This window comes from Haplochromis burtoni, unplaced genomic scaffold, assembly GCF_018398535.1.
Source record: "Haplochromis burtoni strain Fernald_Lab_line unplaced genomic scaffold, NCSU_Asbu1 Contig_2, whole genome shotgun sequence".
Taxonomy (NCBI): domain Eukaryota; kingdom Metazoa; phylum Chordata; class Actinopteri; order Cichliformes; family Cichlidae; genus Haplochromis; species Haplochromis burtoni.
In genome coordinates this window covers 5285858-5312312 of record NW_024582363.1, presented here as the reverse complement: position 1 = coordinate 5312312, position 26455 = coordinate 5285858, and the positions used below count along the sequence as shown (strand labels likewise).

Sequence of the window (26455 nt, the reverse complement as noted above, 5' to 3'; positions counted from 1 at the left end):
AAAAAAAAAAAACAGGAGAAGATAAAAAATATCACTAATACAAATTGTTGGCACTTCTATGATGATGAAAACAGGAACACTACAAGTCGTGTTTCAAATGAAAATATAAGGGTTATAATCAAATAACATAATCATTAATATACAGCACAAGAAAGCGAGGCATTTGATTGTTGTATTCTGTGTAATGTGCGCTAACAGCATATAGCATGGTTTGCAACATAATCCCAATACACAACTCACACACACACACCCTCACACACACACACACACACATGCTCTCACTGTCCTTTCTCTCATTGTCTCCTTGAAGGAAAAGCCACAGAGATTCTTTAGAAGCACTAAACAGACAAAAAAATGGAAGATAAAAGTCACACAACACAAATACAAAGCTGTTTGTAACAGTTACGCCATTTGTTTTGGTGAATTTTTATCCCTGCACCTTAAGTGAGCAGCCAGAGACTAACCAGGTTATAAATTAGCCATTCTTTGAGGCTAAGATTTAATTATAAGTTTTTCTTATGCTCCTGAAAGCGTAAGAGCTGAACGAAGCCTGCCACTGTTCTTTGAAGCTTTGGAGTAATACATGCATTATTCCCTTTACTATAACACAGTGTGACACAAAAGGATTGTTTCTTCTTGGTTTTTCATTTGATAAGGAACTTGACCTTGATGCACTGTTGACTCCCAGCTCTTTGAAATTTGTGTCAAAGGACTAGGAGATTGCCATCCACAAAGCGGTTGGATTTTAGTGGGTTCCTGAGTCGACACAGTGTATTTTATTTCTTTGTCTGTGAACTGTAAGAAACATAGAGTGTCTTGCTTGATAAGGCACTGACATAGATAAGTCACTGTGCACACAGAATGGTAAGAATGAAGACTTTCTTCCAATAACAACGCAATAATAAAGAATCTTTAAAACAAGTTTAAAAGTTCTAACATTTTTAGTCCCCTGTTTAGTAGTATACAGGGAAATGGGATTGCTTCTGTTTTAAGTTTTATACCTTCCAAGAGATAATGCAAAGTGTACAAAATGAAAACTAAGGTGTATAAAAATCATGAGCAAATAACTGGAAATTTTTCCCACAGTGTGATCCTCCCTTGGTAGTGGAAGCTGTAGAATGATTTCCAAATGTTAGCAGGCAGGCTCTTGAATCAAAATGCTTGAAGCCACTGTTGACAACAAAGGCCTTGGGTGGTAAATGCAGAGAGAAGAGGGAGGCTGCTGAGAGAGGTTGGAGCCTACTGTTCTTCTTGTCTGTCTGACCACAGGTGGCACACAGGAACTTCAGACACCAGATGTGAGGATGGATGATAGTATTCTGGGTACTGTATTTGTGATCAGATGGCCAACCAGTGTCTGAGCTGTAACACAATAGATATACTCATCCATACTTCATTGCTTACTCACAAGGGTCTGTTTTATCAACATGCTAAAAGTACCTTATTCTATTTTGATATTGTTCTCTGTTCAGTAAAATGAAATTACATTACATTTGTAAGTCTACCATACATTTTGTTTGCCTCTCATGCACACTTTGAGACAATAGTCAATAGTCAATAGTTAGTAGACACACCTGTGTTCAAATCCAAATTAATTACAGCCCTTTAGCCAGTTCATATTTAAACAAAAAAATGTGAGCCTTACTTTGAACTGCCGGACTTTTCCTTCAGCAACCATGTGATGTTCATGTTCTGGAGTGATGCAGTAAGCTATCCTCTGCAAAACAAGTAATTACGACAAATCAGTTCTAACAGAAATATGTCCTCTATTAAGTACACACACACAGATAGGTAGGTAGGTAGGTAGGTAGGTAGGTAGGTAGGTAGATAGATTTTTTGAATGAGTTCTTCTAAAGAACATGCAAAATACTTTATCATGAGGAAACTTCAGCCAAAAAAATGAATAGGCATCATAATAGTTTTCAGCACATGCCCTGAGAAACCTGAGAATAATATTTATCACTGAGGATCAATGGGAAATGCCAGAAGGATGAAGGAATTGTTACAATGGAGTGGCGTTAACAGTAGTTAACTGCTAAGTGTTCAATATAGGTCTCAAGAGTTTAACAAAAGCAAATTCACACAGCATTAGTGTACACCAATGGAAGTGACTGAATCTAGCTACTCTTATGTAAGATTAATTTTCACTGTGTTTGATACTCTATTTTATGTGTATTGTATACGTATGAAGAGTGATACTTTTTTCACTTTAACCAACTACTTATTTATACTTCTATTTGCTCTTTACACTAAAAAATAAATAAATTTCTGAGCGATGATCCTTCAAATCAAAAACAGGTTAATCTAAGCAAAAAATGATGTTTGCTTTGTGTGCGAGATTGAGGTCCATGGTGAAATATTGGACTAGCAAATGATCAGAAAGAATGTTTTTTTTTTCCAGTGACAGATGAGACCCATGAGAAAATATCCATCAAAGAATATAGATAAATTAGATTTTTGTTTTAAAATGTTTTTAACAAAGTGCTTCCTACAGTGAAAACGTCTTTTATATTTGCTTCTTTTCAATGATCAGCCTGCTGAAAACCTTAGTCAATATATATTGATACACACTTATGTATTCTAATTTTTGCGTCATAACTTTTGCACTGTCCACTTCCTGCTGTGACAAAACAAATTTCCCACGTGTGGGACTAATAAAGGTTATCTTATCTTATCTTATCTTAATCATCCAGGTAAGGAAATTCAAGAAAGTTGAACCTGTTTATCTGGAAATTGTGTTTTCAGTGGGAGAGACAAACTGAAGAAGTCACTTGGATGAGTCACAAAATTAATACAGTTACTTTTAAACGTTGTGTGCTGAACATATCTTGATACAAACCTCTCGGAAGGTTCCTGATAGACTGCAGAACTTATACATCGCATAAGAAGGAACCATCAGCATGGAGGACAATGCCACACCCCAGCCGATTTGGTTGGCCCATTCAGGGAAGACGTAGTTATCATAGCTCAGGTCTGATGATGTCAGACTGGCTATTACCACAAACTGTTGAAAATAGAACAGAAAAGAGAAGAAAAAGAGAATAATAGACACAATATAAAGGTACAATCTATTTAGAGTGATAATGGTCTTAATGTCTGAAATAAAACATGCATAGAATTGTAAAACAGGCAACAAAGGCAAAAAAAGAATAAAAGGCAGGAATGTAAACAGAAGAGTGAAATAAAAGCTCAGCCACCAATAGGGATGGGAATTGAGAATTGATCTGATCAGTTCTTCAAAATTGTTAAATTGCTTGCCTGTTGATTCCCATTTTCATTTCCACTTAGCACTTGCACTGCTACAATCAGCTGATTTCATTTCTTGTGGAGTGTAGAGTGTGGATATGACCATTACTTTTAAAAGGACGAGAGCACGATGGTAAAGTGAAAACCAGGACAGAAACAACTGCATTATGTTGTTAACCCTAGCTTTTTGCAAACATCTGCACAGACACTGTGCTAATGCTAAGCTAGCCAAAAACCCAGACTGATGTTAAAGCTGAGTGCTCAAAGCTGGCAGCCCAGCAGCCAGACCCAAAATTTCAAAAGGTAGCAAACAGATGAGCAATCAGGCTGCAGCCTCCATTTATACCTGTCCATGTTTCTAAAGTAGAATCACTGCAGCGATCACTTTAAAGTCTCTTTGTGTCCATCTTTGCTTTGTGTTGTTGGGTTTGTGGTCATATCTCAATACTACGATAAAGATCATATACTGTATGTGTCATTAGGATAGAGATTTGTGTTGGTGTATGGGACTATAGCCCATAGATTTACATTGTTAAATTGTAATTTAAGACAATGTGTTTTGGGTCATTTTACAGAGAAATGCAAAAGTAATGTAACAAGTAATATAATGAATTACTTTCTCCTCAAATTAATTATGCAAAATACTCCATTACACATATTACATATATTACACAAATTTGTAATTTGTGTAATAAATAACTTTTTTTGAGTAACAACCCTAATACTGATTACAGTAAAAACAGTAAAGTTCTCCCACATGCACAAACATTTGCCTACACAATAGGCAATTAATTTGCATTAATGGAATTCCTTTGAAATGTTGCCTAGTGATGGTGGTGACACCAACAGAGCCAATAACAACCCAGTGAAAAACAAAAAGAAAATCAGTAAGGAATTAAAGCAATAAGACATTGATAATAGAATTGGAATCACTAACTCCTTATCAATTCTTATCCCTAACAAGCAACACACTTCTATGAAACCACACACCGCAAAATATGTGCAGAACATGATTGAAAAATGATATTTATGAAACTAATTTAATCTGTTTAACTGTTTATGCTTCAATAAACTGTTCTCCATCTCTCGTGTACTAATATATGAGAGGAAGGCATGTGATTGATCCCAAATTCTTTCAGCATTCATTGAGACAGTATTTTCCCAAGTCTTGTGAATGAATGAATGCATTCAGATTCTTTAATGAAGTTGGCTGTAAAAAAAACAGCAATGCTTCTAATGGCCACAAGAGTTTGTTGCCTTGTAAGACATTTTTGCCTGTAAATCTAAGTTATAGTCCAGAACAAATTATTACTTCACACAGAGAAACACATGGACACTTAAGTGTATTCACTGACTTAAAAAGTAAACACTGAATTCACTGCCATATCGCTGCCATATTACTTATCTCCTAGTTTACTAACAAATTAAACTTTTTAGCTTTCAGGAAGGATATGTATTCTGTTGGTGTACAAAAGCATGTAACCCGGGGAATTCCCTGTATACGAAAATGTATACATAAACAATGGTAACTTGTTATTATTCATTACAATATGTAATTTTACTAATTTCTGCAAACCACCACGCATATATATTAAAGGAAGCACATGGCTGTCTACATCCACTTTTGCATAACAGTGAATCGAGCAATGCGCTTCCTCTAATGCACGTGGAATAGCGCACTGCTAAATCCACCTGCCAGTGAGGAACTCGCCAGGAGGCACGCTAAGGTTCAAACAATTCTCCCTTATCCCACCCTCCTTCTGTGCTTATGTGCATATGTGCTCTCTCTGGTGTAGTAAATGTTTTTGTTTTTTTTAAGTTCTCTATTCTTTCTCTGTTTTTTATTATTTCTCATGTTACATCTTGCATGAGCTAACCAGTACTGTATCACTGAGAAGGAAACTTAATGCTGGAATGAAATGGACCTGCTGGATTATCGTAGGGTCTTTACCTAGCAATATAAAGCACCTTGAGGCAGCTATTGTTGTGCTTTGGTGCTATATGGCAGCCTCGCCTCTGTCAGTGCGCCCCAGGGCATCTGTAGCTACAATGTAGCTTGCCATCACCAGTGTGTGAATGTGTGTGTGAATGGGTGGATGACTGGTTGTGTAAAGCGCTTTGGGGTCCTTAGGGACTAGTAAAAGCGCTATACAAATACAGGCCATCTATATAAATAAAACTGAATTTAATTAAATTGAATTGAACTGGACCTCAATGCAGCTTTCAAACATTAAGAATGCAAGATATTCAAATAAATTAAATAAATAAATACATAAAGTAAATAATAATTCCAAGAAATCCAGTCGCTGATTCTTGAAACATTTTAGTTTTATCTGGCCTTGCTGAGTTTGTGTCTTGGTCTGAGCTCAGATACTATGCCTGTCCCAGAGTATCGGACTACAATCTTTCTTGTTGTTGCCGCTCTCACCAACAGAAAAGCAGGGCTGACATATTTCCAGCACAGCCTCCAGTAGAGTCCTGGCTTGAAGCCCATCATTCGCTCAATATCTTCACTGAAGCGATCCACACCTGGGGCGAGCATAAAAAGTTAAACAGCAAAGGTTACTAATCAGTGTAGGCTTCAGCCAGCTCTTTGTGCCAAGCATGTAGTCTCACTGGACACAAGGAGAAAATGCAACATGGTTTACACCCTCATAGTCCACTATTATTTTTCATGAGTGACCTGAGATAATCTAAACCTGACATAACCCATCAAGCATCTTATTCATATCATTATTTCAAAGAAATGACCATGTTGTTATCAACATATTTTTCTGCCTCCTAGATATTTTAATCTATCTATATCTATCCAGTTTTGCTTGTCTACAGATGACTTAAAAGATTAGATAGGTGTGATGTGCCAAAAAGTATTCTGTCTTGGACTTGGTTTATTCACTTTTCTCTCTCTCTCTCTGCCTCTGTACAACTCTCTTAATGACACTTTTAAGTCAAGTATGTTATCTTGTTCATCCCTGTGCTGCAATAGTGCAAAATACAAACAAATGCAAACTGGATATGTGTTCCACTAAGGCAAAACTCATCACTAAACTTAATTTTCTGCTTGTTGGTCTTCCCTTGCTTAACCTATGACAGACTGTCTGCTTTTTTCCACCATTTAAATTTCTGTCTTATCTATCCATTTTCTTCTGCTAATCCAATTCAGGTTCACAGGACAGAGAACAACTAAGTTTTGCACTGATTTGCAGAGATCTTTCCCTCAAAGGAGACAAGTGGACCAATTCCATACCAGTAAAATCCTAACAGGATTTTAATGGGATAAATGTTCATCCTCTCACTTTAATTGGATACTTATCTGTATAATATAGATACATATACAGATATACAGATAAATAACTTAACAGAATATTAAATAATAAAGAACACCATGGGCATACCTACCATAAAACCACGACACTCCAATGGCCTCGATCAACACACCAAAGAGTATTGAAGTCCCTGCTGCGTGCCTATCTAACAAGGTCAGGACATACATTCCACCCTACAAAGCAGGAAAGAACCATCATTTAGTGTGTGTGCCATACATAACTGTTTTACTTTGAAGATAATGCAGCTGATGAAATCAACCAACAAGTCTCTCTCAACGTAAACGAACTAATAGACATCATATACAAATTTTGTTCTAAAAGATTATTTAAAATTGAGTTTGTGGAGTTGGCATCTCAGGATGATATGCCATGCACATTTGACGTAAGTAAATCTTTGATTTGGTCTGTTTCCTTTCTCAAGGATACGCCAAAAGAAAGGCATCATTCACTTTACTAATAATTTTACTGATCTGATAAACGGAAATAAACCATGTGATTCACTAACACAATTTCATCCTGTCTCCAAAGTTTATATTTCCACAGTCAGCATGAATTTTACCTTGCTGGTGATACCATGTGAATGAAAACTGAATATTGGCTTTAATTAAATTATGATTTGTTATCAGAGCTGGTCTTTTTCTTTGAAAGAGTTTGTTTCGTGATGGCATCAAGTCATGAGACTGAGTCCCTTGCATTTTAAATGTCAGCTGTGTTTTACAAAGCAAAAGTATATTACAAAAGAAAAATATTTAAAACAATATTTACTTTTTAGATATTCATGAATAAGTAAATAAGCAGATAAACATCCAGTCATACTGACGTTGGTAACGCAGAGCAGAGCAAACAGGAAGGTTCCAAAAGCTGTAGCGAAGGTGAAAAGCTTTCGGTTTCTTTTGAGAATCTTAAAGTCATCTGACAGGCCTGTGATGACTGCCTCCATGCCACCCATCTGGGAGGGGACACACAAAAGACACAAGACACTCAGAACTGAATCTGAGCCATAAGTGAACTCCAATGGCAATCATACAACTGCAACTTTGCAATTTCAGTCAATACTGTTATGGCAGTGTTTTAGCTACAAGAGGTGGCTTCAGAGGAGAAAAACCTTAGTGAAATATCTACATATCACACAAAATGGCGATAGATATGGTATATTATAAAATAATTGGAAATCCTCAAATCTGTACAATATTTTGTGAAATAATAATAATTGTGAAATAGTTATTACTCTGTCCTAAGATTAGAGTGGGATACAGGGATGCAGATCATCTTTAAATATGTTAATAATATCCAAAATACAAACTTTAGATATTTGGCATGACTGACAGTCTAGATGACTTATGATATAAGAGCTTTTTCATGCAAAAATTCATTTGGTTATAGTATAACAATATTTCTATTAATATTTATGTTTGTAGTTGTCAATTATCTGTTTATTTTATTCATTCATTTTATTATTATTATATTTCTGTTCTTTTACTGGCATGTTGTTCGCTAATCATTTGATGACACCTGAAGCCACACATACATTATGCAAGTTTCCTTTTGTTTAAATGTACCAACATTTTTCATGTTTTGTGCCAATAAAGAGTCTAATGAAATAAATAAAAATACCGTTATACTGTTTAATATTTTTATTACACACCCCAATCTGTTCTATGCAATAAGTGATTGGATCGATAAGTTAATTTTTTATCTATCTATCTTATCTATCCTGTTGTTGTAGTTTAACTTGACAATGTTAACTTAACTGTCAAGTCGACAATACTGCCAAGCAACATACGACATGTCACACTGAAAGAGAATTGTGTACACATTAAGGTCAAACCATTGTGGACACTTTTGTGTAGACAGTGCTAAAGGAACTTGGCCATATGTGACCTCTGAGTATGGTGTGAGTGGAGCTCTATTGCTCCTCAATGTCTCTTTTTGCTGCATTTACAACTGTGCTTGGAGGTGTCTACTTTTGTTGCATCATTTGTGAACCACAGTAACACATTTTTCTCGGAGTGCACATTATTATTTACACTTTTTTCTCTCTTAATAAAATTATTTCTTGTTGTGCATACATAATAATGTATTTCAGCTGTAACATTCACCACACAACTGCTACCTTATTTTTGTCTTTGGGCTTTTATATATTTTTACAACTTAACATATTTATTTTCCACTTGCATAATGTGTGAGCAGTGTTGGGAAGGTTACTTTTAAAATGTATTCCACTACAGATTACAGAATACATGCCCCAAAATGTATTTTGTAACGTATTCTGTTACGTTACTCAATGAGAGTAACGTATTCTGAATACCTTGGATTACTTAACAACTAGATTTTTAAATCTTAATATAAATGAGTAACAGTAGGGTGGACATTAGGTAAGGCTGCACTTTTTGCAGCGATCTATAGAAAACTATTCCGCACGTATATAAAACAGGTCCGCGGCTCCGAACCGTAATAAAGGGACCTCTGGCTAATACATCGGGTTCGTGTCGGGCTCGTAGCCGAAAACTAGCTTTACTTTGTTGTCTGGGTCAACTTTGCTAACGAGAGACAGAGAGAAGCGTTGAAAGGCTGCTCCAAAGGAACTTATTGTTTCGGAAGAAAACACGAACACAGTGTACAGTCCAGTCTTAATAGCTTACTTACAACTGGACTACACTGCCCATGAGGCTACATTCTTTAGAGCTATGATTGTAAACACTCTGCCTATTGCCTTCATATTAAATAATTTTTTGAACAATAATTTTTAAAAATATTTCTTCACGTCATTATGCGGGCCGCAAGTAGAGGTGACATGGGCCATGAGATTGAGACACAGGCAATAGAGCCTCTTAATGCGTGTTTTGTCTGGGCGTTGAAACCAAAAATAGAGAGGGCATAGTCTAACATATGAAACAGGAAAAGACCGCCATGTAATCCCTTTATTTCAGCAAAGTAACTATATTATGAATACCACCTTTTTAAATGGTAACTGTAACAGAATACAGTTACTCATATTTTGTATTTTAAATACGTAATGGCGGTACATGTATTCCGTTACTCCCCAACAGTGTGTGTGAGTAATTATATATTTATATATAAAATATAGAGATAATTGGAAAATAACTGTTTATAAATAAGCGGTCCACTTTCAGTTGTAAGGATATGAGTTTAGTTTAAGGAGCTGCTGTAATAGTCCGTAGTACTTACTGCACTGTCAATGCCTAAAGTCAGCAACATGATGAAGAACACAATGGCCCAAAATGTTGAGCCCGGAAGTGTTGAAATTGCTTCAGGGTAGATTATAAACACCAGACCTGCACCTGTATATACAATGAACAATTCAGCGTTCCTGTATGTATCTATGTGTATTCAGTATTAAGTACAGATGATCGAATACTGTATCATTCGTTCCAAAGTTAAAAATCACATATAAAATGCATTACAGCAACATAGGTTAGTGAGTGATGTCAGTCTTAGTAATGCTTTTGCTGCTATGTGAAAACTTACCCTCTGTTGCCACATTTTCTACTTTCACCCCATGTTTTTTAGCCATATATCCGAGCACAGAGAAGATGGCAAACCCTGAGAAGAAACTGGTAACGCAGTTCACAGTGCTGGTCAAGAGAGCATCCCTAGATTAAGAAAGCACATGCAAAAATAAAAAGTTAAGAAGGAACAGTTTTCTTTTTTTCGGTATACCTTCTATTTTTAAAAGTGCCAACTATCCGACCTTTTCGATCTTTATAGTACACAATAGTTCCAAAGAGCTAGTATCATTCGTTCACATTCTATGGCATCAAACATTGTTAAATCACTGCTAATATAAGTGCTTCTCTTTTATGGTAATCTGCATCAAAGTTTGTACTGGGTCAAGAAGGCAAAGCTAAAATGAAGCCGAATGTTACTTGTTATCTTTCAAATGTTTCATGGATTGATTTACATATAATACATAATGAGAAACTTTTGTCCCTTGCTTCTAGTAGGTGGTTGGAAAGGCGATTATGGTGCTTGGTCACTAACTTGCTGCTGTTAGACCAAAAGAACAAATCCAATTTGACCTTGACATCTTTATTGGTTTAGTGAGTGACTCATCTCAACAACAAAAAATTTTCTCCCCCTAACACCACCCCTTTCGACATTTATTTTTAGTTTATAGGCTGTGAAAAATGTATTTTTATTCAATTATTTGTATTCATTTCACTTCTGTAAATGTATTTAATGTCAGGATCCTGGGTCTCTCGACCCAGCATTTTGAGTTGTTTGTGTCTTTGTGATTTTGCATTATGATTAATGTTTCAGGTTATTTTTGTTAATCTTAGTTTATTCCTTAGTGTCCAGTGTTCTAGTTTAGGTTGCAGGTTTTAGATATCACCCTGGGTGAACATTGGGCGATTGTGGCTCAAGAGTTGGCAGTTCGTCTTGTAGTCGGAAGGTTGACGGTTCGAGCCCTGGCTCGGACAGTCTCGGTTGTTGTGTCCTTGGGCAAGACACTTCACCCGTTGCCTACTGGTGGTGGTCAGAGGGCCCGGTGGCGCCAGTATTTGGCAGCCTCGCCTCTGTCAGTGCGCCCCAGGGCAGCTGTGGCTACAATGTAGCTTGCCGTCACCAGTATCTGAATGGGTGGATGACTGATTGTGTAAAGCGCTTTGGGGTCCTTAGGGACTAGTAAAGCGCTATACATTTACCATATCTGAATCAAATGATTAGTTTGTTACCAGGCCTCTGGAGAACTTCAAGACATGTTGAGGAGGTAATTTAGGCATTTAAATCAGCTGTGTTGGATCAAGGACACATCTAAAACTAGCAGGACACCGGCCCTCGAGGCCTGGAGTTCGACACCTGTGCTGTATTCTCTGTTTAGTTCCCTGTGTATTCAGTAGGTTCCCCTCGTGTACTTGCCCTCTGTGTATCTGTGTTTACATTGTGATGTTAGTTCTGGTGCCGTGTTCCCACTCCTTGTGTTCTGTTTCCTCATCCCGTCATGTGCTTCTTCATGTTCTCTTTCTCCCTCCAGGCTGTCTCTGTGTGCTTCCTGTTTTAATTTGAAGGTCTGTGTCTCATGTTAGTGTATTCTGCTTTGCTTCTTTGTCTTGTCAGCACTGATTTCTCCAAGCTTTGTTCCCCTCCTGTCCCCCATTGCCTGATATCTCCTGTGACTATGTAAGCCCTGTGTTTTCTCGTGCTTGTTGCTGGTTTGTCTGTGTTGTCTCCCTGAGTCTCCCTGTGTTCCTCTGCATGTCATCCTGTGAGTTTTGGCTTCAGTTTCATTTGTTAGGTTTTTCCAGTTTAGGTTATTTCTTAGTTCCTGTCCTCGACACCTCCACTTTTGTCTGTAGTATCTCTACTTATAAATAAAAGCTCACTCATCTCATCAAAGTCAGTGCCCGCATTTGGGTCCTCTCTTATCACAATCCCGGGGAAATCATTTACATCTGTCTCGTTAAACAGGTCTCTGTATGTGATCCCCTACAATTTTCATTTAATAAGACGAATTAACATAGTTTATTAATAGTTTAATGATTACACAAACATGATTAGATTTTAACTGGAATCTGGTGTGTTTTGATATTAGACTTCCTGTTATTTTAAGCTGTTTTTCTTTGTCATAATAACTTCCTTTTCCATTTGTTAATTGAAAATTATTAGGCTAAGTTTTAATTAGTAGGACTTTTATTTCATTATTTAATTATCATTATTTTCACTATTTAGCTGGTGTTCTGTCTCTGTTGGTATTCAAACAAAACTCTTTCCAACTTTGCTTGTTCTTCCAGGCTGCTGCCTTTCAAATAGTTCAAATCTGCTCATTTGCCACTAAGGGCATAATGCAAATTCCACCTGCCAGCAGTCCACTCACATTTCTAAATGGGACATGAGAGGAGGAAGGCAAAAGAGGCCTAGTTTGGGGTTTAGCAAACGTGAATAAATGAGAGAGGACAGGACAGCAGGTTCCATAATGCATATATCAGAGTGTAGTTAAGATTTAGCTTGGAGGCCTCTGTTATGACTATTATTTATTATCTACTTATTTAACAATATAAGCAGTTAATAATAATATTCACTTATTTAAGCTATTTTTAAGCAAGTGTTGTCTGCCTGTTGCACAAAGCAGACAACTTTCTCTCTTTCTCACTCTACACACATACACACACACACACACACACACACACAGACCCACACTCACATTCTCTACCACCCCAGAGGGTGTCTCATTCATATATATAATATATAATATATATATATATATATATTATATACATATATATATATATATATTTATATATTTATATATTTATATATATATATTTATATATTATATAATATATATATATATATATATATATATATATAATTATATAACATATATATATATATATATATATATACCATAGGTCAAACTCAAAGTGTTTTGCCAACAACATTTCCCTGTAAGAGGACAACTGCAACCTAATTATGTGGAAAAGATTAGTCAAGTCTCCAACCACATTTCCTACATTTCCTGAGGAAAAGCAGCATTTAAACAGACCGGTGAACATACAGCCTTTGGCTATTATTTGGCAGCTCTTCCTGCCCTGTACTTTATCTGCTCTGCTAACACCTGTTCATTGGGGTAAATTAGACAGATTAAGATCACCTCTGCAGCATAATCCAATTAAAAGCTGAAAAGACAGGGCAGCTTAAAAGCAGCAGGATAAATTTTGAAGTGGGCTTATTTCAGATTATCACAAATATAATGCAAACTTTTACCTGTAACAGTTGTTGTCAAATTTGTTGTAACTAGAAAATGCAATGAGCACACCAAATCCTGCACCCAGCGAGTAGAATATCTGTGTTGCAGCATCAGTCCACACCTATGCCAAAAGTAACAAGAAAATGTATCAATTCCAAAAGAGAGGGTTCCCACCTAAAATGCCACACAGCCATAGGCTGACGTGAATACACTAACTTTCATTACTTCCCTGAATATCATCTTTGAGAAAACAAATCATTGTCTACCTGCACCTTTTTTTAATCAGCCAGGAACACAAGGCTCTATTTTACAAAACATGTCAGGTATATTATTTATGGATGTTGTGCAAATGTTTTGCAAAACATGAATATCAACCCTTACACACATACATGAGCTCAGACAGTGGAAGACTGTGTCTCAAGATTGTGTGTATAGAGCACATTCATTCATATACTGTACATTCATTCAGCCTGGGAGGCACTAATGAAATTTAGCATTTAACCCTAAGCATGACATACTCCACCCACTACATAACAGTAACTCAGAAAGTGGGCTGTGTAAATCGACTTAGACACTGACATGACTGTTTTTTTGCAGCAGCAGGTTAAGTAATGCACCTGAGGGTTTCATGACCTAACTCCTAACAACAACTCAATAACAACTCAGCATCTGAAAAAAGCACAAAAGTGTAAATCTGCATAGCACTGAAACAGGGAATTTCATAGTCTGTCTCTGACCTCTAAAGTTTTTAGTCGCTTGAAGTCAATAGAGAGGTAAGCTTTGATGCCATCCATAGACCCATCTAAAGTTATGCCTCGGATCAGCAGCACAAAAAGGACCACATAGGGCATTGTAGCTGTAATGTACACCACCTGAGTAGGGAACAAACAGAAAACAAAAAGGAAATCATACTTTCCTTTTTTTCAGTGAACCGTTTTTTCAGTGAAAACGTGCAATACAATGAACTGTGGATATGAACAATCATCCCACTTGGTATAAAACGATTGAGAAAAAACTAAGAAAACTGTTTGTTGATCCATGGCTGTACCTTGCCGGACGACTTGACACCTTTCCACAGGCTGAAGTACAGGATGAAGACTACCACGACCAGGCACAAAACCAACTGCCAGCGAGGCCAGCCCAGGTCCTCGATACCACTACTTTCATGAAGATTCAACACACCCCGTCTGCAAAAGATGATAAATAGCATTATATCATGACACCAAGAGGGTTTATCTTGCCCTTTTCATGCAGTGTATACTTCCATTCAAACAATTTTTAGTATTTCACAAGCTGTTTTTGAAGAATTACACAGCATTGTTGGTAAATAACAAAGCCATAAATCATATATCTATTAAAAATTATACAAAAAACAAGTGCTATATATCAATTTAAACTGTCGTGTAACACTGCTTTTAGCATAGGTTGTCACAGATAAGGCATCTTAAATTCATTTATGTATTTATTTTACACTGAAGCTATATCTTACCAGACATGCTTTTTGATGAATAAGCTCATTCATTTTCTACAACAGTTCGGGTAGTCTTAAAAATAGTAAGTTAACAAGTGTCCTGGGTAAAAACAACTTGTGGGACAAATGTGTCCCAACATTTCCAACTAGTAGCTGATGGTTTCCTTAGTTTGTCACTTAACATCGTTGGCTTGTAAATGTAAGGGGGCTTGATCTGTGTCCCAGCATTTTGAGTTTATTTTGTAATTTTGATTCAGATTCATTTGTGTCAGCTGCGTTTCCCCAGGTGTTTCCACTTCCCTCATTACCCTTCTCTGTATTTAAGTCCTCTGTCTCCCTCTGTTCAGCGTTGTTTCATCTGTTTGCCTTAGATCATGTCACATCAGGTCCCAGGATTATTTTATGCTTCTGTTCAGTTTAATGTTAATGTTTTCTTGTCATGGTTTTCATTGTTAAACCTAGTTTATCCCAGTTTAGGTTTTAGTTTAATTTTTTCTAAGCTCTCTTTGCCTTGTTTTTTGTTTTGATATCAGCATTAAAAAAACAGCTTGCTTTTTGTTATACTTAGTTTTTCTCTCCAGTGTCTGCTTTTGGGTCCACACCTCAAACACTTCGGCCTGCCCGGCTCTGACAGTAAATTTAAGGGATGAAAGTTGTTTGAAATTGGATGAAAAAGCATCCAGTTTCCAGGCTTTCGAAGTGAATTAACTGCTTTCCTTTGTCACCCAACTGCACACAAATGCTTTGAAACTGTCAATAAAGACCTATGGCATTGTTCTACTTTTATAAGGCTATTCCTCAAGCAAAATGCTACTGTAAGATTAAAGGTCGTGGTTCAAAGATTCAAGTGCAGTGTTATGACATAATGAAACAAAGACAGACAAATGGTATCTCTTCCTTCCCTATCTACAGTAAATATTGTTTTCATCCGCTAGGCCATTCTTTGAATGTTTGCTCTAGCGTAATGGGAAGGAAGTTCACAGCGTCAAATGCTTAGAAAAACCTGTACACATATTGTATGGTGAAAAGTTCATCTTTCAGGTTACTTAATATGTCATCCTAAAATATTAGTATGTCTTCCAGCACATCAAAAAATCACTTTTCTTTCATAACACATTTAGAAGCAATACAAAATTGGCAAATTTAAGTCATAGAGGAATTAAATGAGATAACAATGTCTTCATGAGTGCATTTTCTTCTGAATCTTTACAGTGACTTTTCTTGATGATCAAATTAATTTTGGGCAAAGATTATAAGACTACACACTGGTCGTAGATGGATAAACTCATGAGATCTTTCTTTTATTGTTAACCAAATGGAAATTTTTACTTTTAAAAGTTTCAAAGTGCCACATAATGTTGGATTGATTATGAATGTCTTCTAAGGAGCTTGAAAAGAAAGTGAGTGAATTTTTTTAAAGATCTTTAGGTAAAGAAGTCCAGTCGCTTTCTTCCAAGCTCCTTAGACTACCATGACCTGAATGAATGAGAACCAACACAGACATAATGAATATCTGTTTTTATACAGTTATTCCTTACTATTACTAAGAAATATCTACAGTTTGGCTGAAGAGTATAGAAAATAGTATGATTTTCTCTTTAGATTAAGATAACAGATAAATGCAATGCTGGTTTTGCTGTTTTTAGGTGTGGTTGCAACATCTGGAATTTATTTAAAATAATAATAATAATTATAAAATAATAAGGGCAGCACGGTGGCACGGTGGTTAGCACTGTTGCCTCACAGCAAGAAGGTCCTGAGTTCAATTTCACCATCTTTCTGTGTGGAGTTTGCATGTTCTCCCCGTGTTTGCGTGGGTTCTCTCCGGGTACTCCGGCTTCCTCCCACTGTCCAAAGACATGCAGCTTGTGGGGATAGGTTAATTGGATAATCCAAATTGCCACTAGGTGTGAATGTGAGTGTGAATGGTTGTCTGTCCCTGTGTGTTAGCCCTGCGACAGACTGGCGACCTGTCCAGGGTGTACCCCGCCTTTCGCCCTATGACAGCTGGGATAGGCTCCAGCGCCCCCCGCGACCCTGAAAAGGATAAGCGGAAGCCAATGGATGGATGGATAGATGGATGGATGGATGGATAAAATAATAATAATAATAATAAAATCTTTAGATCTACTCAAAAGCACTGTGAAAGGAGGCGGTTGTTGGAATGCATGAAAAATGCTTTCCAAAGCATCAATTTAGGATTCTGCATCCATGGACCCCAAGAGATCAGCCTGTCCCAATGAGCACTTGTGATGGGCAACAACCCAAAAACAAGCCAGGTCATGATATTATAAATTGTTAGATGTTGCTCCAGAGCTGATAAGTACTGGGAGTTGGTTTGATTTTAATTGGATATCATTATCGTGCAGTTAAACATTTAAAAGCACTTTTGTTCCTTTCACATTTGCCCTAAGACTTTCCTCAAGAAAGATAAAATTCAATTGGCATGCAATGTTATGGGCTGATAAGCAGTGGAACTGGATTTGGATCTGATATTCAGGTTGCTTACACAACAGCCCGACACAAGTATCCTCAAGGACATGCAAACTGAAGACTGTTCAGAGACAGACATTTGCTGATCTTTTTCAGATAATGTATTCAAAGCTATATGGTCTTTGGGGAAGAAGATGCTCGTGTGAAGACATCAGTTTATTTGAGGAGAGGAGCTGAGAGTCTCTGCTCTGGCCTGTAGGCCTCGTCTTAGTGTTATGCTGTAATGCCCCAGAGCCTCCTTGCTCATCTGATAGCATTGCTAAAGCACTGCCAGTACATGCGCACTATAACATAAATCCAGGCCCCTTTGGCCGAGTTACTCTAAACACATTTAGTCTAATCATCACTCACTAAGCCAGTTGTTCTGCTATCCCAACACTCACTGTTACCATTACTCATCTCTGTATATTTGAAGCTAGCACACTACTTTACATTCAGCCTGATTTTCAAGTTGCTTAAAAAATTTGAAAAAGCACATGTAAAACTCAGGACCAAAGTCCTGAGTGTCAAGTTACACCTCTATGTAATTTTAATCTGCTTTATTTAATAAATTACATGTGATTCTATCTTTGCTATTTTGGAACAATTATTTCAACAAATGGTAAATTCATGTGTGCGGCAGAAGCAAAGGCAGTTTCTTCAAGTGTCTGTGAAATTAGATATTTTAGTTCAAATGAGAACTATTTATCAAGTCTAGTTATCCTTGACATAACATCAGATGTGATTGCTTTCAGGCTAGATCCATAGAGAATAGATATTGTGTACAATAAGGAAAGGAGTTAGTGTTGCTGACTTAAAAAAATATTTCTAGTTGTAACTTTGGTTGATAAGCTCATCATTTATGTTAATAATATACTCTGACAGGAGTAAAACATGGAACATGTTTTTTTACAGAATCTGTCTTTAATCAGATCTAATGAATCATGTCTAATCATGTCTGATTACACTTGTCATCAGGGAGGCTTAAAGATGGAGCCTAGCTCTATTTGTGCCCAAAGCTTTAGTACCTGGGAACAACAAATATAAGACAAAAAAACAAAAGTGAATTAAGAAGAAAACTGGATTGTGTGAAGTAGTGTAGACACACAACATACAATGTATCATTGGATGCTGGCTCTTATTTTAAATCAACCAAAAGAATCCACTATTTTTTCAGCTCTGTTTCATTTTATTACTTTGGTTCACTTTTCACAGTTAGTATTATATAGCTAGCAAAAAAGTATAGAATCACATCTAATGTGTCAGATATTTGTTTCAGGAGTTGGTAGAGACCGGAAATTGTTGTTATAAGAGGAATCATACTGTAATATTACTGAAAGCTTAAAAAACCAAATTACAGCACAGACCAGATGGAAAAGAGTTTTATATTTCTTACAAGTTTGTTTTTTGTAAAAAAAGCCTAGTCATTATGTTATTTTATTAAGAAATTACAGAAATACAATTTAGAATTGTGTAAGGTTTCCCAAAGCAGTTTAGCCATTTCAAAAGTACTTTGAAGCAAACTATTAGACTAAATATTAAGTGAAAGCTGGTGGTTTTTTGACATGTATGGCTTTAAGCAATGAGACAGCAAAGATACTATGTTTTATGGTAATTGAAATGATTCAGTGATCTGGGTATTTAACGTTTGGAAGGTTTCTTTGATCTGATACTGTAAAAGTTATCATATTAATCACAGAGGAATGCCCAGCAAATCTCTTTTCCCCAGGTCAGATTTTTTGGCAGAGATCATGTTTTTGGCTGTCCTTACGTGACTCCTGCAGCTGACGTCTTCCAAGCTAAACCCTTTTACATGATTTAAAATTTACTTTGATATCACCTATATAAGGCCAGGTCAGCCATAGTGTATGTTTGCTGTATATGTAATGTAAAAGCTCTTCCTCTCAACTGACTTGATATAAAAGAAGTGGACATCATCAGGGACATCATTCAAAATAATACAAATCTATGAGGAAACTGCAATCCATGCAACAGAATTGGTTGTCTCACCTCTATCTATAAAGAGCCAATCAAAAGCCAAAAGAGAAAATTCTTGTTGATCGACTGATGCAATAGAGGTTCACCACATTTTCACTTATGTAGTTACAGAAACCTAGCTCGATTTTTTAACATACTAACAATGTACGCAAGTATACTTTCTTTTCTCCTTTTTTTGCTTTAGTAACATAACATGAATCACATGGTCTTGGTTCAATGATCTCATAAGCCAGATAGTTTAATTGTGTCCACAATCTGATTTGAGCCATTGGCAAGATAGCTGTCAAATGGAAAGACTTGGTTCTAGAAGAATTCAGTGGAATAAAATTCCATTGAATTTTATTCAATGGAATTTTCAATGGAATTGAATAAAATTCCATTGAATTTTATTCAAAATGAACAATAGTTAGAAATCATTATTTTATGCTATAATAAAATTCCATCAGATGTTTGCAGGAAAGGTAACAGTGAGGTGAAAAACCTCAAATGAGTTATTATTAAACACTTTTTAGGTCTTTGTCAGATATTTTAGTGTTACTCTGAGGGTACAAAGGCTGTATCAATAATCAGGCTTTTTTTTAATTTTAGTTGAAAACAACCAATAAACAAGCTGGTATAGGATCATTAGACCCTACACCAAAGAATAATCAACTGACAGCTACTTCCTAAAATATTTGTCATATCAGTTTAATTGATTGACAATATGTGTACACGCTTGCTGTCTTCTGCCTATAATGTACTGCACTGAAATGCTGTATTTGGCACTTAGGTTGGTAAACCATGTAAAGTACAACCCGTTTTTTGAAGGCATTATATTTTACAGTTTGTTTTACTGTTGAACTTTGATACACACTAAGTTCGTGTTACAAACTAAGCTCAAAAGGTGAAGCAAGAGAACTGTTGACTCAGTTGGCCTTCCTCATGCTGTGCTTTGGCATTGCTCCTGTGTTCAAAGCTAGCTGTAAGCAGGAGGATTTATTGTCCCCTGCAGTGCGAGATCTGTCTTAAAGTACCCCATTGTTGTCTGTGAATGAAGCTCAATAATACATGAGGAATATATATTCTGAGATGTGGTTTTATGGATCCTGTCTATGCTTTAAGTAATATTGCATCACTTCTTTGAGGATCTGACGTAATCCAAAAGGTTAGAGCCTGCATGTGAATACTGACCTCTTTGTGTTAAATAAAAAGTATTTGATACCTAAAACAAATCAAGTTTAAGGGTTCCTGAAGTTTGAAAGATAACTATAGATACTGATTAAATAAACATACATGCTCAGCCGAATGGGAGTGAAAAATCTAGAAAAGCTCATTGGCTGTGGTGCACGGTCAATGTATTCTGTGCGTCATGCTTAGCATGTGTCCCTTGTATTGTCCAAATCATTTCACAGACTTCCTCTGGACTGCACAGTCAGTCTTCACAGAAGCTGGGGAAGAACTGGCTGTCTTTGAAGTATAAACAGATGGAGTGTTTTCATTCACTTCAAAGAGTGCATTTCAACTTTTTATGTTTAAGCCTTTTACAGTGAAAACATTTATAGCTGGACAATTTTGAAGTCTTCTACTTCTCTTTCCATAACTGGTAGTTTCACTCTAGAAGTATTACTTGGGTTATTTTAGCCAGGTGTATATGTTATTCTAATGTTATTGTGAGAACAACTTCAAAACTAGAATGCTTCACTTCAGTATGTCATAGTTAAAATGTAAATTATTATACTGTATTCAGTTTACTGACTCAGGCTAATTGCATCTAATAAAGCAACAATACAAAAAAAAAAACAAATACTTGAGTTTTGAATGAAATAAACATTTAAACACTGTCTTATGAAGACAGCAAGTTCCTGTTTAAGCAGGTCAAAGCACTGTCATCAATTAAAAAAAAACATTTATACACAATACTGTGATGAAGATCACTACATTTTTTATGTTTACTATTTACTGATTTACTATTTCATTTACACTATATACTCAATATACATTTAGCCTTCAGATTTTCATAAGAGTTTTACTAAAAAACAGATGTAGACATGCTTCTGGTTTTTAATCTAATGATTTTGTCACTCATCAAAAAAGCTAGATGCTAGGATGTTCCTTTGCTTTGAATTTAAAAACTCTGCCAGTTTTCATTTTTTGTTAAAATCCAGTACTCTAAATAGTTTATTGTCCGACAAATTAATTTCAGAAATCACTTACTCATAGTATTCTGCTGCCGGTGTATTCTTGTTCTTGGCGTATGATGTGCTATTATCAGGAAGAGATCCATTGAATTCAGTGCAGTTCACACTATTCCAGCTGTTCCCACATTTGAGCCATGGCAGCTCAGTAGTCATGGAGGAGAACAGGTAGTGGAGTGACCAAGCAATGATGACATTGTAGTAGAAGCCAACATACAGGGCTATGAGAATCACAGTGTAGCCCACACCTAAGGAACATCGGGTTATTAATGAGAAAGAAATTACGGCTTATTCTCACAATATGGAATTCATGCAGTTGTCAAGTTCTTTTTAAAAAACACTCCAATGTGGGTTTTTTTCAAGATAATTTATAAAAATAAGTGTATAAAGCTGGAGGTATAATAAATAAACTATGGAAAATGAGGTGGAGTTCACCCATTACTCAAGAGAAAGCGATATAATCAACAAACAATGGGTAACACAGGCAAATAAGCACTAGAGGTTGCAGACATGGGAACAAGTTTTTGTTTTATCGTTTCGCCATTACCATGACCTGCACCTATATTTTTTCATTGGGACTGTAGTAAATGGTAAATACACATATCTGAAAATTTACCAGTATTTTGAAAACAGAAATACTATCCACACACACACACACACACAAATATATCCACTATATTTTCATGGATTCTGGGTGGGTTATTTTGCCTACTCTGGAATGTAATGTCCTTGCATGAAGAAAAGAAGCCCATAAACCCATCACCCACTCATTCTACGCAGGAAAAAAAACAAATCCGCCTTAGCACAAAAGCCAACAAAAGCAGTGACTGGTGCTGTTTTAACAGTGGAGACAGAGGGACTTCTCTGGCGTTTTTTTAAGATACACGTTGTAATACCTCCTTTATTGTTAAACTTTTCAAGTTTTTATACTAACTTTTTTTGTACATTCTGTCAAATGAAGTTTAAACAGTTATTGGTTGCATAAGTCGTGATTAAAAAAAGATTAGGTTTCTTCTCAGTTGATTAGTTTTATTCTCCTACATATTTCATTGTCTAAGTCAGGGGTCCCCAATCTCAGTCCACGAGGGCCGGTGTCCCTGCAGGTTTTACATCTCACCCTGGGTCAACACACCTGAATCACATGATTAGCTCATTACCAGGCCTCTGGAGAACTTCAAGACATGTTGAGGAGGTAATTTATCCATTTAAATCAGCTGTGATGGATCAAGGACACATCCAAAACCTGCAGGGACACCGGCCCTCATGGACTGGGATTGGGGACCCCTGGCCTAAGTCATCAGGTGCACACTAGTCTACTAATATTTAAAGTCTGCCAGGAGCACAAGTGTAAGTCATGTGTATGAGTATTGTAAAACAAAGTTCTAAAGCTTCTGACACTAGAGTTACAACAATATACGAACATGGAGTAGCTTGTATAAACATTATATGAAAGCAACAACCTACCTCACTGAACAGTAAGATACATAATAACATGTGGCAGAGTAGCAGGATGTTGCTACCCTGAATTGTTGCTATGAAGATGCAGAAGATAATTTATTGATGCAGGTAATAGTGATGGACTTAGCCTAACAGTGGTTCTTTCACTGTTAGATTGCAAAAGAGAGCATACAAACTTTAGTACAAGGCCTATAATCTATGAAAATGTGTGGCCAAACAGTGTCCACTAGCTATTCAGACTATAGCATTCTATTGCACGCTGTAGATCTGTTTTGTTTTTAGGTAGTAACTATCCACATGTTTTCTGCACTCCTGCTGATTTTTTTTAACTGTGTTGTAATACCATTGCAGAATTTTGCTTTGCAAAGAGCTGTTGAAATCAGCATCTGAAGATTTTGGCACATATTGGCAGTCAGTTATCCTCATAAAGATAACAGTAGGGAATCAGTGCCAGCGAAAATATGGAGGGCAAGACTTTGGGAAAAAAAATACAAGGAGAGAAAAACAATTCACTCTTATTCTGACAAAATATCTAAATATTCTGAGCGGCTACAGTTGGTTTATGAAAAGCACTTGTCATTTTGGTGGTAATAAATTAAAGGTTTTAAGCTAGCTGCAAACTCCAGTGAGGTCACTGTCCTTTTCTGTAAATCTAAAATAGACTGGGTTTTATTGGAGTTGTTTCAGTGTTCTTCTGTCAAATATGAGTGATTAAATTGTAATCATCTATTTTCCTTAGCGTACTGTTAACATTGGCCTAGTGTGGTTTTGTTTCACTCGTGGAAAGTTGACATTTGCAGAAGGCTGCAAGGTTGGAAGTACAATAGGTGAGGGATTAAAGAAAATACAGAGAGATGAAAGAGCCAATGTGACAGACACTAGTTTAAAGTGACACTATGCACCTCTGAGGGCGAAAGGACAAGAACAGATGGACAAAATTAAAGGGCAAGACACTGAACAGAAGCAAAAACAACATGACCAAAGCAGGTACACAGATTAGGAGATCAGTGAAGGGTGAAGTATATAGACATACATGGCTGTGCAGATAAATGTAGAGTGTCTCTGTGTTTGGGTGTGTCACAGTTCACCTTTAAAGACGGGGCATATTTTCCAAACCGTAGCTGCTCCTTCTCTGTTATATTGGCCTAAGGCAAGCTCCATGTAGAACAATGGCATCCCGGCAATGAACAGGAAAAGAATATAGGGAATCAAAAAGGCACCTGGAAGGAGAGAAATAATATCAATTAAATATTAAAAAAAAAACTAACAAGGGTGCCTGATAGTGAAATAAGTGCCAAACAAAACACAATATTCAAAAAGAAAAGGAGAAAGGAAGTGGTAGGGGCCACAAACCATAACATACTTGTAAAAGCAGCACACTATAACATAGAAGTGGGATGGCTCATGGCTATTTTCATGCTGTGCCTCAGTAGCACACCCACCAAAATGGAAACAACCTCTCACAATTGAATTGTTCTTGACATTGTCCATCACAACTGACACATTATTCACAGTAATGAATACATTTTGCTGAGGGCCTATATGATTGACAGGTTGGCGGTAGAGGTGACCACTGTGAACACAGACCACAACATGTTTTTGTGAATGCATATGCAGACAAACATATAGGGCGCACCTTCTAGTGAGCACTCTGTTGTCATTAGTGTTGAAAGTAAAACACCACTTTGTTTTAAATTCCTTTGTTTATTTAACCACACACTGTACTTTTTTCTCTCTCACTGCTGCATAGCATCAATGCAGTGTTTGGTAGTTTTGTAAACAATCCATAGTCCATTAAAGTCCAGTTTACATACATTGGCTAAAGCTATTAAGTACATTTGAAAAAATATATATTTTAAGTTGATTATCTTGTCCCCAGAATTTATGAGGAGCCACAAGCCACTTTAATTTTTCGTCACTTTCCATTATTTATCTGACAGTTTCAAATCATTAATTTAATGTCTTGTCATCAGCTCATTAAGTTAATTAAAGGATATTTACTTTATTTGCTTAGGAAATAAACATAAATAATAAAAAAAACAAAAAAAAAAAACAGATTTACACACACTTTACACACACGTCTCATCATCATCCTCATCATCATCAATAAAGGAACACCAGTACAGAAGAAAATCTACTAAGGGCACCTAGGGTAATTTGTAGTTCATTTTCGCTGTCCGCTATCTTTGCCGTTACATTACGACTATTTAGTGACAGAATCAGTCTGGTAATTAAAAAAAAAAAAAAAAAGCATCTTTATATTCACTCGTATTAGAAACAGAGGCCACATACTCACCCCCTCCATTTTTGTAGCACAAGTAAGGAAATCTCCAGACATTAGCCAGGTCCACCGCGAAGCCAATAACCGACAGGAGAAAGTCTATTTTCTTGCCCCAAGTTTCTCGGTTGTCCTCGGAGGAGGATCCGGGTGGACCTACGCGACAACCATTGGTGGGAATGATCGAGGAATTTGTGTACTGGACGCCGTTCTGATCCTTCACTAGAATCAGTTCTACCTCTTTTTTCTCCACATTGCACTGTTTCATTGGGGCAACCGATGAGAGCTTGTGCTCTGGCATAACCTGGATATTCATCTTCTCTGCAGTGAGTACGAAGCACACGCTGGCGCGGCGCTCTCACGGCCCCCTGCGGGTTCTGGTGGAGTTAACGGTCTGGGTCGGTGCGCTTGAATAAGGACCGCTATCCCGCCGGCAAAAAGCGGATACGCAAGTGTTCTCCGCCGACACTACAGGTGATACTCCCGTGTACATGGGCTGAAAAGAAGGGAAAAGAAAAAAAGAGTTTAGAGAGATTTGGTGTTTGTGCGTAAAGTTTCAGTTACGCACAGCGGGAAACTTCTTAGAACTGCGAAGATGGAAAAAGCGACGTTATTCGTCCTGTAGGAAACAGACCTACTGAATCCGAGTTACTATTATTAGTAAACCATTAAGGAAAATGCCTGTGGAATCTGATGTAGTGAGGAATACGAGGCGACAAGTGAAGCATACTTCAGAGTAAAATCCTCTCTCTACGTCACAGCGCGCACTGAGCGCATTGTGCGCTGAACAATCTACTTAACAATTACCTAAAACATTAATCATAAGGATAATTTAAAAAAAGATAAATGGTTGAATGCCATTGTTGCTAACGCAATTTAAAGTCCTGCAAATAAAAGGCTTTGCCCCATACTTGGTAAAGTTAAGGACACGACTCTATGACCCGATACTGTTGTTGTCCAGATGCTTCTGAGGGAAGACTGCCCATTCTGAAGGAACTTTAAGGCTCGCCTTCTCCAGCAGAGACGATATAAAATGCGAGCTTTTAAATCGCTTTCCCCTCTCCCTTCCACGTGATATTTCATAATTGAACGCTTTCTCTCCAGTTTGATGTCGACTTTTTTTTTTTTTTTGGCTTGTCATAGCTCAAGTTTCCATAAATCTGCACGCCTACATCCGACTGTACAGTCGTGGTAAGATTGTTCCACCTGGAACGAAACTTGTACGAACTTATACGAAGCATTGCTTTTTCTATAAATCAAGTATGTGAGAAAAACAAACACACAAAACGTACACAGCACAAACTTGTTAGAATATGTTGATTT

General features: G+C 36.8%; 1 protein-coding gene across 2 annotated transcripts; it reads right to left on the bottom strand.

Moving 5' to 3' along the window:
- On the bottom strand, positions 1 to 26184 carry slc6a2 (solute carrier family 6 member 2). Of its 2 annotated transcripts, none has more exons than XM_005912940.3 (15): positions 26044 to 26184; positions 25151 to 25628; positions 23943 to 24074; positions 21416 to 21644; positions 14330 to 14468; positions 14019 to 14153; positions 13299 to 13402; positions 10062 to 10186; positions 9762 to 9874; positions 7393 to 7521; positions 6646 to 6745; positions 5675 to 5775; positions 2840 to 3004; positions 1646 to 1717; positions 1 to 1362 (listed from the first exon to the last, which is right to left on the bottom strand). In XM_005912940.3, exons 2-15 carry the CDS (start codon positions 25446 to 25448, stop codon positions 1339 to 1341), a joined length of 1866 nt encoding a protein of 621 aa, XP_005913002.1. In that variant the 5' UTR covers positions 25449 to 25628; positions 26044 to 26184; the 3' UTR covers positions 1 to 1338. The 2 variants fall into 2 exon arrangements, with proteins under 2 accessions (XP_005913002.1, XP_042074432.1); XM_042218498.1 differs by lacking the exon at positions 26044 to 26184 and adding an exon at positions 25767 to 26019.
- Positions 26185 to 26455: the final 271 nt, after the last annotated feature.

Excerpts from the sequence above, each read along its gene's own strand:
- slc6a2 (XM_005912940.3), bottom strand. The coding sequence starts at position 25,448 with ATGAATATCCAGGTTATGCCAGAGCACAAGCTCTCATCGGTTGCCCCA. Across the intron at positions 3,005-5,674 it reads TCAGCCCTGCTTTTCTGTTG|TTTGTGGTAATAGCCAGTCT; the intron begins GTGAGAGCGGCA and ends TATTTTCAACAG. Across the intron at positions 1,363-1,645 it reads GAAAAGTCCGGCAGTTCAAA|CTCAGACACTGGTTGGCCAT; the intron begins GTAAGGCTCACA and ends ATTGTGTTACAG.